Source organism: Rutidosis leptorrhynchoides, chromosome 10, assembly GCF_046630445.1.
Source record: "Rutidosis leptorrhynchoides isolate AG116_Rl617_1_P2 chromosome 10, CSIRO_AGI_Rlap_v1, whole genome shotgun sequence".
NCBI classification, from domain to species: domain Eukaryota; kingdom Viridiplantae; phylum Streptophyta; class Magnoliopsida; order Asterales; family Asteraceae; genus Rutidosis; species Rutidosis leptorrhynchoides.
Window position 1 is genome coordinate 258,392,273 of NC_092342.1, and position 13,045 is coordinate 258,405,317.

Genomic DNA, 13,045 nt, shown 5'->3' on the forward strand with positions numbered 1-13,045 from the left:
CAAGATTATATTGTTCACGCTCTGTAGGACTAAACTGTTGAGTTTCTTTGGGTTCACCATCACCTCCACAAGGCCAAACAAATGGATTCTCAATACCTTCCCAAAGTCTAAAGTCAACACCATTTAAGTAAATAACAAACCTAACTTTCCAGTCCAAGAAGTCTTTAAGATTGTCAAGTCGAGGTACTTTATTTGTCGATCCAGATTCGCTTTCGTTAAGTAACAGTTTTTGTAGTCCAGGTGCAATTACTAATGCGCTATATTCATTTGTCACTTGTTCATTAGTGTCCGACATGTTAACTGATTAAGTTTGAAAATATAAGATTAATTAAGATTCTGATTAAGTCACACGGTCGACTATCTCTGACACACGGTCGACTGTATAAGACACACGATCGATTGTACTTATCACACGGTCGATTGTCTAACAAAATTTTGGCAGCACTTCGTTACTATCTAAGCCTTGGGTATTTCAAACACACACGGCCGATTGTCTAACTCTCACGGTCGATTGAAACTCTCACACGGTCGAGTGACAAACTCACACGGCCGACTGACTTAGGGAATCTGGCACGGCTCTAGTAAAACTCACACGATCGGTGGAACAATACACACGGTCGATCTTAGGACTCACTCGGTCGGTTGACAGGACACACACGGCCGAGTGTGTTCTTGACAAAAGCTGGTCGACTATTAGGGTTTTCTAGACAAAAATCGATTTTGCAATCGATTATGGATGGAAAACTCAAAAACAACACGTAGATAACGAAAATAAGCACTCCAGAAACACCTTTTGACAATAAAAACACTAACAATAACGTGTAAACACAGATTAATAGACCAAAAACCTAAAAACACCAAAAACACAAACTTTGACCCAAAAAACAATTTGATCAAGCAAAAACCAGAGACTCCAGCTCTGATACCACTTTGTAGACGATAAATCTATGGATCTTAGGTCGCTTGAACTCTAAACTAAAGGCGGAACACAATAGAATAGAGATAAATCGAGATACGGGTCGCTTCAGGATCGAATTGGTCGAACCTAGTGTAAAACCTAGATTAGATCGACACCTAGACGATGTATTTCGGTGGTATTCGGTGTTAGGGTTTTCTAGAGACGAAAAACAACGATTTGGAACAAATGTGACTAGTAACCTCATCAAAGAAGTCTAAACCAGTATATATACTGCAAGTCAGACACACTCGGTTGAGTGTGTCTGTCAGTCGGTCGACTGACTTACACAGTCGGTCGAGTGCGTACACACACTCGGTCGACTGTGTGCAGTTTAACATATTGATTATTTAATAAACTAAGAACGCACAATCACCATAATAATCAATAGTCACTAGTAAATAACATTATTACATAACCGAATGTACTAAACGTAAGAATAAACTACGGCTGGGGATTCATGCACCAACAAGAACTTACTTTCACAAGCAATGTCAAGATTGTGACTTATGATAACATTTGTATTCTTCAATTTTGATCTCGAGTCTAATGTATTTAATCTGATGTATCAAGAAATGGATAATCAGTGTACCCAATAACAGAATGAGGTGTATAAAATGTGTCCCTATTGTAATTATTCATAGGAGCAGTAAGCTCAAATCTTTTTAACAAATCTGGATTTGCCAAAAACATACGACCATAAGCAACAAGATCTGTCCGGTTTTCGGCCACAGTGTTATTGCCATCTTCCATATCATAACCTCCAGTCGATATGAAAGCTCCTCTGAATGCCTTTCTCATTGGCACAAGACTATGGGGACAATCAACCTTTTCAAGTACATTTTTCATCCTTGGTTCTACCATATGACAATAAAGAATATTAAATGCATTCAATGATTCGGCCATGTATACACCTAAAGCTTCAGGATTTGAGTCAACCGATTGCATGTAATCTTCAAATGGGGATAATCTTATCCCGACTTTGTCTGCTCCTGTTTCCTTTACAATCGCATCAACTATTTCTAGAGCGAATCTGCAACGATTTTCAAGAGAGCCGCCATATTTGTCTGTCCTGTCGTTTACTCCGTCCTTTAGAAATTGGTCAATTAGATAACCATAAGCGCCATGAATCTCAACTCCATCAAAACCTATATGATTCATAAGAGAAAATATCCCAATCACGTTACAATCCTTTTTGGTAAGTCAAAATATACTTCAATAATATTATTCGAGAATATTATATAGATAATGTTTAGATTCTTTAAAATTATTTAGTAATTATTATAGTTGATATATGATCTTGTTTAGAATGATATGTTGGAAAAACTTGATAAAAACGTGTGTTTTTACCAAACTTTGGACACAAATAATTATATGTTCGAGTGATATATAATAGTAACTATTTAGTGAGCTTTGTAGTCCTTGACGAGGGCTTTAAAATGAGTTAAAGAGTGTCCAAAACGGATTAAAGGTGAATGAGATATCGAATCTCAAAGTTGCTAGTTTGGTGCTAAATTTAGAAGTTATAGTATTTTATCCCACATCGGTTGTGGGAACAAACCTAAGGCTATAATCTCCACTATAAATAAAGGCCTTAGGCTTAGAAGAAAGATACACCAAAAATCATATAAGCATTCTTATATAATATGAGTTTTCCTCTCAGCCGCAACAAGGTCTCCCCATCCCGGTCACCTTCCAGGCAAGTGTTCAAGTTCGGCAGTACGCTGCTTCGAACCGGTGTACCCTGAGAACAGACGTCGAATCTGTTTAAGGGAATTGTGTCAAACACAAGCTCGGTTCATCAGGTGCTTCGAACCGGTGTACCCTGAGAACAGACGTCGAATCTGTTTAAGGGAATTGTGTCAAACACAAGCTCGGTTCATCAGGTTATGTATTATTCATGTTTATAATCTGATTATTTTATTTGAGTAATTTATTAGGGTTTTAATTACTCGTATATATTTTACCTACATGAAATAGTTTTTTTTTTTTTTTTTTACCAGCACTATGTTCCTCTTTAATAGATCAATCTTCTTCTTTTATCAAAAGGCAAACGTATACACTCAAACATGATTTTACATGAATATATATACTTAATGTCCAACTTAGAACTTGTACCCATGACCTTAAAGTCAGAAGGACACCTCGATACCGCTAAACCAATAGTCTTTTAGTTTGGTAACCTTATCTTAGTATATAAATATAGGTTGTGTTAATTATTCTCATTCAATAAAAGATAACATCCTATGGGTTTTCATTATTCATCAGACGAGTATTATGGATACTAATCAAATAATTACTTAATTAATTAAGGAGTGCCTGAGTTAATAATTCATACCAGCTTCAATTGCATTTCTTGCAGCGAGTCTAAAATCATTAACAACTAGAGGAACCTCCTCAGTACTTAACCTCCTCGGGGGTGTAAACAATGCAGCATCAACAATATCGTTTCGCATTTGAGGTATTAATTCTTTGTTTGAAGATGATATTGGCGGTTGCCCGTCCGGCTGATAGCCTATTTTAAAAGTAGGCGGAGTCAAAATAAGATATAGTATCTTGTAACCAATCTATAAGGATTTCATTTCCAAATTTGAAATAAAAATGAAGATGATGAAAAACCTGCATTTGAAACCCTTCCAACATGCCAAATTTGACAGAAAAAGATTCCTCCTTTATCATGAACTGCATCCACAATCGGTTTCCATGCCTCAACTTGTTCCTGCGTCCATATACCTGGCGTATCTGGGTAACTTAAACAATAACAAACACAATTTTATTACAAAAACTAGTTCCTCGATCATGATCAACGCAATAGTGAAATAGAACACTAGTCAAGAATGCAATGTTTTGTTTTGTGAGCTTGTTTGACTATATGTCAAATGTCTCACAAGTCAAAACAGTTGAGATAATAAATACAATTCATGAATAAAAAACGTTGTTGCTGTTGTACTAAGTAATGATGAAGGATAAAAGTAGCAATTGTTCTACATAAAGATATATACGACTAATAATACCCTTTGGCAGTGTTGGAGACTGGAGCGGCTTCTGCAATAAGAAGGCCACCGTTCGTTGCTCTTTGCGAATAGTATAAGATAGCATGTGGTTGAGGGACATTGCCGTATGATCTTGATCTTGTTAGAGGTGCTAAAACAACTCTGTAAAAATTGTATTGTTAATGTACTTAGCCAAAACAACATTATATCATATTCCTTGGAAGACGTTTAGATGTGCATTTACAAAGAGAAATCATGAATATCATATTTAGGATTATTATCAGATAATCCATTAGTTGTATTAAACCAAATATATACCTACGCGTTACGAAGGTTGTAAAACTCGCTATTTGGGGAGTAATTGGTCGGGTCTTTGAAAGGATTAACATGCAATTCGAAGATTAATCGATTTGTGCTTATTATACATTTAAATAATATGGAGTAAATTATAAAATTATGTGTATATATAGAAGAAAACCATATGCATAAACATAAACTTTAACATAATTGTTCAAATTGATCATTTCGTTCAAAAACTATAACATTTTAATTTAAATTCATGTTAAAATGTTGACAATATTTGATTTTGACCGAATTTAATCAAAAAATCCGATTTTGACCCATTAACGGACATTTACTGATTAGTCAAGGGGATTTTGAAAAATCAGAATGGATTATTCTTAAAAAGGAATAATAATCGATGTTTTTTTCACAAAAGTGCAAGTTACTTCAATTCATATGTAGTTGTTTTTAACATCAACTAATTAGAATACCATAAATGAACCAAATTACCGCATTAGACTCATCGTTACAACTTGAACTACACAATTCACTTTAGAGGTATATACAATCACTCCATTCACTAAAATAAGGTTGGCATTTTGTATGTTCAAAGTTTTATAACATAATACAAATAAAATGAAAAGACTGATAGTTTTCTAATGTTTCCAACCCCTTCTATATGATATTAGTGATGGAATTCTTCAAATAAACAAGTCACAAAATCCATTTTGTATGTATATATTTTCGTGTATATATATATGTATAAGCGGAAGCAATTTTCAAGTTTATGCATGCAAAGTTTTAACCTTTTAAAACAAGAATTCCATTAAAAGATCTAGTCTTGAAAATACACTTAAATGTAAAAGAAGCTAGTAAGAATTATACCTACTCCAAGCTTGCTAGTAAATGATGAAGATGATGATGTTGAATGGAGCTCCAAAACTATGAAACCTCAAGTTGTTATACCCCAAACTTTGCACCAACACCTTGTACTTTGGTTAGGATTTAATTGACACTTGAAAATAAGCTAAAAAAAAACTTGAAGAAGCCTTTTCTCCCTCCCTAAGCTCACGGCAACAGCAGCAGTTTTTGGGAGCTTTTTTTGCTTATTTTTGATATGTAAATTGCATGCATTGTAGTCTCCAAGAGTGCTAGACATATACTTGTGGAAATGGGAAGTATTGACCAAAAGATGGAATCTTTGAACATGTGTCATTACCCTCCCAATGCCACTACTATGTCTTTTAAATAAAATTGGTTTTATTTTATAAAATTAAATTTTATAAAACTTCCATTTTATTTAATTATGTATGTGTACATTATTTATAAATGCATTTATAAAATGTAACATAACATGATTAATTATTTAGCCTATAAATAATTAAAACCATATCATATAAATTATCCCATAATTTATATTTACATATCAAGTGTTATTATTTTAGAAACCATTTTCTTGAATTCAAGTGTCGCGTATTTAATCAATGATTCAATCACTAAGATCAAATACGAATAAGGTGTCGGTAAGTTTGTTATTGGGTATGACCCGACTTGGATCAAAACATATTAGCCACGTTAATTTAATATGTCTCTCGGGCATATGAAATACCTTCAATCTCCCACTTGCACGAGAAACATAAGAAATTAATGCAAGTGATGGATACAGCCTAACACACCGTCCATCACCCTTAATATGTTATGACTTTGTGCCATTCAATAACATCATCCCTTTCGAGCTCCCTACTCGAACTGATATATGTAGGTGAATCTTTCATTATATCCTTTCGTCCTAGATGTCATGTTAAATCCAAGAGATACAGAGTGATCACTCTCTTATAGATTTAACTTTTCAGGCCTTAGACATCTTACTCTCAACAAATAAGAGGGAAAAATCCCATCTTGACTACATACGTCCTAGATATACACTTTGTAATATACCTGAGTTCTTCCTTATGTACTACCATGTTTCAGAATAGTGAAGAAAAGAATCAAGGCACAGTACTAGGTGAATATCCGAACCCAATATGTATCTCAGGTCAGAGGATACAATGATATTCGCCTTTACTCAAGATTACATGTGATTAACCACAAAGGCTCTATACAGTAATTCTTGAGAGCGGGTCTTCCAATATTTGTTTCCCACAAATATCTATGAACCTTGGTTGCAACCTTGCCCCACATTCAACCTATGAATGTATACCAATCCGAGTTCATAATAGTCTAAACCTCACACTTGTTCCCACAAATGTGATCGACTACGGAAATTTAGAATAATTGCTTATTCATGGATGAAATATGCAAAATAGGAACATAACTCAAATAAATTAACACCATAGTTATATTAATGAGTTTGAATAATTTCGTTCTGGTACAATACATAAAATAGATCATTTCCAATCACTAGAATATCGAAGCCCTAACGCACAAACATGTCCCTCATGTTTTGGCCCATGTAAAAGCTTCGTGAGTGGATCCGCAACATTATGATCTGTGTGAACTTTGTGAATACATATCTTTCCCTTTTCAACCTCATCCCTGATGTAGTTGAATCTCCGCTCAATGTGACGAGTCTTTTGATGAGCACGAGGTTCCTTGATTTGAGCAATCGCACCCTCGTTGTCACAAAAGATCTCAAGAGGGTCCTGAATGGAAGGGACCACTCCTAAGTCGTCGATGAATTTCTTCATCCATGCAGCTTCCTGAGCTGCCAGTGAGGCGGCAATGTACTCCGACTCTGTAGTGGATAACGCAACAACTTCCTGTTTCGAACTCTTCCAAGAGACCGCACCACCATTTAACATGAAGACATAACCGGATTGTGATCGAGAGTCATCTCGATCAGTTTGGAAACTCGCGTCCACGTAACCTTTTACGGCGAGTTCCTCCTCACCAGACCCGTATATTAGAAACATATCCTTAGTTCTCCTAAGGTATTTCAATATACTTTTAACAGCAATCCAATGACTGTTTCCTGGGTTGTTCTGGTATCTACTTGTCAAGCTTAGAGCGCATGACACATCCGGTCTAGTACATATCATTGCATACATGATAGACCCAATAGCGGATGCATATGGGACTTTCTTCATTCTCTCTTGTTCATCTTTCGTGGTAGGACACTGAGATGAACTGAGAACGGTTCCTCTTTGAATAGGTACCAAACCTTTCTTAGAGTTTTCCATCTTGAACCTTTTCAAGATTTTATCAATGTATGTACTTTGACTTAAACCTATCAATCTCTTGGATCTATTCCTATAGATCCCTATCCCCAATATGTATTGTGCGTCTCCAAGATCCTTAATGGAGAAGCAACTCTTTAGCCAAGTTTTGACTTCTTGCATTGTGGTAATATCATTCCCAAATAATAATATATCATCCACATATAGTACAAGGAACATGATAGTGCTCCCACTAGCTTTCTTATATACACAAGCTTCATCACCATTTTTAATAAAGCCAAATTTCTTTGCCTCTTCATTAAAACGATGATTCCACATTCTAGATGCTTGTTTCAATCCGTAGATTGATTTCTTTAACTTGCATACCATTTTAGGATTTTTCGGATCAACAAAACCTTCGGGCTGTACCATATAGACATCTTCCTCAAGATATCCATTCAGGAAAGCGGTTTTGACATCCATTTGCCATATTTCATAGTCGTAGTGAGCAGCAATGGCAAATAATATCCTAATAGACTTTAGCATTGCCACTGGCGAGAAAGTTTCATCATAATCAACCCCTTGAGTTTGAGTGAAACCTTTTGCAACAAGTCTAGCTTTATATGTATCCAAGTTTCCATGTATGTCGGTTTTCTTCTTGAAAAGCCATTTTCAATCAACTAGCTTGGAGCTAGGAGGTTGCACAACAAGTTCCCAAACTTGGTTTTCATACATGGATTGCATCTCAGCGTTCATGGCTTCCTGCCATTTATCTTTATCGATCCTTGATAAAGCATCTTCGTAGTTTGTCGGTTCATCCAAATCAACCGTATAGCAACCATCTATGAGAAACCCATATCTCTCGGGAGGATTACTAATCCTACTAGATCTTCGAACGTCTTGTGTACCTTGATCATCCACTTGATCATTTTCAACATCCTCATGTTGAGTACTAGTGTCAACCAATTGTGTATCATCGGCTTGATCTTGTACCTCTACAAGATCTATCTTCCTTTCACCATCACCTTCCATAAGGAACTTGGTTTCAAGGAATTCCGCTTTCCGAGCAACAAATACGGTTTGCTCGGATGGATCATAGAAGTAATATCCCATGTCATCTTTGGGATATCCTATGAAGATACACTTTGTGGATCGAGCATGTAGCTTATTTGCTACATAACGCTTAGGATAAGCTTCACATCCCCATACTTTCAAGTATGAAAGAGAAGGAGGTTTTCCAAACCACATCTCATGAGGAGTTCGTTCCACCTTCTTGGTTGGGGCCATATTTAAAATACGAGCCGCGGAGCTTAGACAATAACCCCAAAATGATAGAGGCAGCGAGCTTCTTGCCATCATAGATCGAACCATATCCATTAGGGTTCGGTTCCTCCTTTCGGAAACTCCATTAAGTTGGGGTGTTCCGGGTGGAGTAAGTTGTGAGATAATCCCACAACTCCTAAGATGATCTTGGAAGGCATCGCTTAGGTATTCACCTCCTCTATCGGTACGAAGTACCTTAATTGTCCTATTGAGTTGATTTTGTACTTCGTTTTGATATTCTTTGAATGCTTCAAACGTTTCGTCCTTGTGTCTTAATAAGTAGACATATCCGAAACGACTAAAGTCATCAATGAAAGTAACAAAGTATCTTTCACCTTTCCTAGTCATGGGTTTAAAGGGTCCACATACATCCGAATGTATTAATCCCAATAAATCTTTAGCCTTTTCATAGGTCCCTTTGAAAGGTGCTTTAGTCATCTTGCCTTGTAAACAAGATTCACATACTTCAAACGAATCCATTTCAATTGATTTCAAAAGTCCATTCTTTTGAAGTGTATGTATTTGGTTCTTGTTTATGTGACCAAGGCGACAATGCCATAAGTAGGAATCACTCAAATCCCTTTTGAGTTTCTTGGTGCTTGTATGGTACATTGAGCTACTAGATGATGTGTCATCATGAACCAATTCATAAATTCCATTTGAAGGCGAAGCCTTGAAATAGAATACATTATCTTTAGAAACATGAATATCATCATCAATAAAATTAACAACGTAACCACATTGTTTTAAGCGAGAAATAGAAATAATGTTTCTACACAAATCCGGAGCATACAAAACATTTTCTAAAATAAGTTCCAATCCGCTTGGAAGCTTTAATATAAAATCTCCTTGAGCTTTAACATGCACCTTTGCACCATTGCCCATATAGAGACTTGATGTTCCCGCCTTATGATCACTTCTTTTGAACCCCTGCAAAGAATTGCAAATATGAGTTCCACATCCAGTGTCTAATACCCATGTATTAGAAGAAGTAATACTTAGCTCTATATATACCATATATATATTACCTGAGGTTTGCCCTGCATCCCTCTTGTCCTTCAACTCCTTAAGGTAGACCGGACAGTTTCGTTTCCAATGACCCATCTCACCGCAACCGAAACATGGGTCTTCCTTGGGGTTTGCCTTCTCGGTGACCTTTTGCTTCTTGGCCTTGTTGATGGTTGGGGTAACCATCTTCCCCTTCCCTTTGCCTTGATGGGCGGGTCCTTTTCTCTTAGCCACCTTTGGCTTAGAGGTGTTACCTTTAGACCCACCTTGATCGATTGCTAACACGGGTAAAGTCCTTTTACCCATGCTTGTTTCCGCCGTCCTAAGCATACCATGAAGCTCACCTATGCTCTTATCCATCCCATTCATGTTGTAATTAATTACAAATTGATCAAACCTCTTTGATAGGGAGTTAAGGATAAGATCGGTGGCTAACTCATTAGATATGTTAAGGTTAAGACGGTTAGCTCGATCGATAAGGCTCTTCATCTTAAGTACATAAGATGAAACCGATTGGGTATCGTCCATACGACAAGCATGAAGCGCCCGAACCGTTTCGAAACGCTCAACACGTGCTTATTGGAGAAACATCTCCTTCAATTGTGTTATCATGTCGTATGCGCTATGATGCTCGAAATCCTTTTGGAGTTCGGGTATCATAGTCCCAAGCATTAAGCATGAGACTTGAAGGGAGTCGTGGCAATACTTGTCGTAAGAGGCCATTGCCTCCACATCACTCTCATCCGGTTGATCGGGAATGGGGTCCTCAAGCACATACATTTTATCCTCTTGTTTGAGGACAATCCGAAGATTGCGGAACCAATCCATAAAGTTTGTATGGTTGAGTTTGTCTTTCTCGAGGAGAGACCGTAACGATAGGTTGTTAAAGTTAAGTGGTGCGTTGTTCATGTTGTTGTTGTTATTAGCGGCCATCTACAAAATTCAACAAAGTTCATTTAAGTATTGAATTCAAATTTAATAAACAATACCCTTTTAATTTGTTTTATTAAATATTAGAATCCAACGGTAAATCAAATTTCGGTTAGGTGACCTTTATCCCGTCATTTGATTTAGCTAGGTAGTCATAATGACAATTGCAATCCTTTTGCAACTTCTAATTTATGGGATCATGCAATCCTTATGCATGGCATATTAATCCCATCAACGCCTATTTGTTCCTCATGCTTCGGTGACCCTAAGTTCATGATTCCCAAATCAAGTCGTCCTACTTGTGTAGACATGTAGACTTAACATACAAGTGGTTAGGTGACCTTTATCCCACATGTATGCGAAGTGTACCTTATTCATATTAGTTCACTCATGACGGTTAGGTGACCTTTATCCCATCAAGAGATTCCTAATATGTCTAAGTGTTTCCACAAAAGGATGGCGTTTAACTTGTTTACCTTGTTTTAGTAAAGGGATTTTAGGTTTTCTACATTCTAGTTTAGAAAACAAGGTGCTATACACCAACATGCATTTGGTGTGTAGTATGTTTATGAAAAACCCATTTTCATGTCCTCTTTAGTAAACCAATTACTAGTTTTAACCATTTCATTACTTTTAAATAAACCATTTTATTCAAGTCTAATAACCAATTATTAGTGTCATATTGTTATGTTTTTATTATAACCATTTTATAATGTATTATGCAAGTGTTAACATGTGATGATCTTGTAGCAACCAAACATACAAACATACACAAACATGCATAACAAAGTGTTCACAATCAAGAGCCATTTTGGTAGACATTTGTTTAGCCAATAAACAAATGTCACCTAAGGGGTTAAACCAAAGTAAGAGATTTTTACCAAAATCTCCCACTTAATCTTGTAATCTTCAAATGCTTCATCTTGTAACCTTCTTTATGGATCTTCATTTTCTCTTTACAAAGTTATATCCTAATACAATCTTTCTAGAAAATGAAATAACAACCTATTCTATTTTACAAACCAAATAGAACAAATTACATCAACAAATTACAAGATTAATTACAACTTTCCAAATCAAAAAATTACAAAATTATTACAACCATATGAATGAATATTACAAATCAAGAATAATCACCAAATCATCCAAACATTCAACCACACGGTCTAGGCTCGATTGTGAACAACAACATAACATCAAACATGGCCAAACTTGAAATCCCAAACCCATTTTGGGACCCAAATAATTCGGCCATGACCAAAATACCCACCAAAGCTCAAAATTTTTTAATCTACTTTCATGCATGTTGGTAGATTGCAAAATAAATGAGTTTACTAGCCAAAACAAGAAGCATATTAACAAGACTTTGGCTCTAGATACCATTGATGGAATTCTTCAAATAAACAAGTCACAAAATCCATTTTGTATGTATATATTTTCGTGTATATATATATGTATAAGCGGAAGCAATTTTCAAGTTTATGCATGCAAAGTTTTAACCTTTTAAAACAAGAATTCCATTAAAAGATCTAGTCTTGAAAATACACTTAAATGTAAAAGAAGCTAGTAAGAATTATACCTACTCCAAGCTTGCTAGTAAATGATGAAGATGATGATGTTGAATGGAGCTCCAAAACTATGAAACCTCAAGTTGTTATACCCCAAACTTTGCACCAACACCTTGTACTTTGGTTAGGATTTAATTGACACTTGAAAATAAGCTAAAAAAAAACTTGAAGAAGCCTTTTCTCCCTCCCTAAGCTCACGGCAACAGCAGCAGTTTTTGGGAGCTTTTTTTGCTTATTTTTGATATGTAAATTGCATGCATTGTAGTCTCCAAGAGTGCTAGACATATACTTGTGGAAATGGGAAGTATTGACCAAAAGATGGAATCTTTGAACATGTGTCATTACCCTCCCAATGCCACTACTATGTCTTTTAAATAAAATTGGTTTTATTTTATAAAATTAAATTTTATAAAACTTCCATTTTATTTAATTATGTATGTGTACATTATTTATAAATGCATTTATAAAATGTAACATAACATGATTAATTATTTAGCCTATAAATAATTAAAACCATATCATATAAATTATCCCATAATTTATATTTACATATCAAGTGTTATTATTTTAGAAACCATTTTCTTGAATTCAAGTGTCGCGTATTTAATCAATGATTCAATCACTAAGATCAAATACGAATAAGGTGTCGGTAAGTTTGTTATTGGGTATGACCCGACTTGGATCAAAACATATTAGCCACGTTAATTTAATATGTCTCTCGGGCATATGAAATACCTTCAATTAGTACCTGTGAGACAGCTCAAATGGACCCATTTTATAGGGAGTCAGTAGAGGCTTTTTCTCTTGTTTTTCAACTGTTTTGTTGGCCAT

General features: G+C 35.7%; 1 protein-coding gene across 1 annotated transcript; it reads right to left on the reverse strand.

Moving 5' to 3' along the window:
- Positions 1–1,510: 1,510 nt before the first annotated feature.
- LOC139871761 (putative 12-oxophytodienoate reductase 11) lies at positions 1,511–13,045 on the reverse strand. The gene is made up of 5 exons (XM_071859495.1): positions 12,963–13,045; positions 3,970–4,110; positions 3,575–3,705; positions 3,294–3,470; positions 1,511–2,103 (listed from the first exon to the last, which is right to left on the reverse strand). The coding sequence occupies exons 1-5, from the start codon at positions 13,043–13,045 to the stop codon at positions 1,511–1,513; spliced, it is 1,125 nt and encodes a 374-aa protein (XP_071715596.1).

Excerpts from the sequence above, each read along its gene's own strand:
- LOC139871761 (XM_071859495.1), bottom strand. The coding sequence starts at position 13,045 with ATGGCCAACAAAACAGTTGAAAAACAAGAGAAAAAGCCTCTACTGACT. Across the intron at positions 4,111-12,962 it reads CCATTTGAGCTGTCTCACAG|AGTTGTTTTAGCACCTCTAA; the intron begins GTACTAATTGAA and ends CAATTTTTACAG. Across the intron at positions 3,471-3,574 it reads TGGAAGGGTTTCAAATGCAG|GCTATCAGCCGGACGGGCAA; the intron begins GTTTTTCATCAT and ends CTTTTAAAATAG.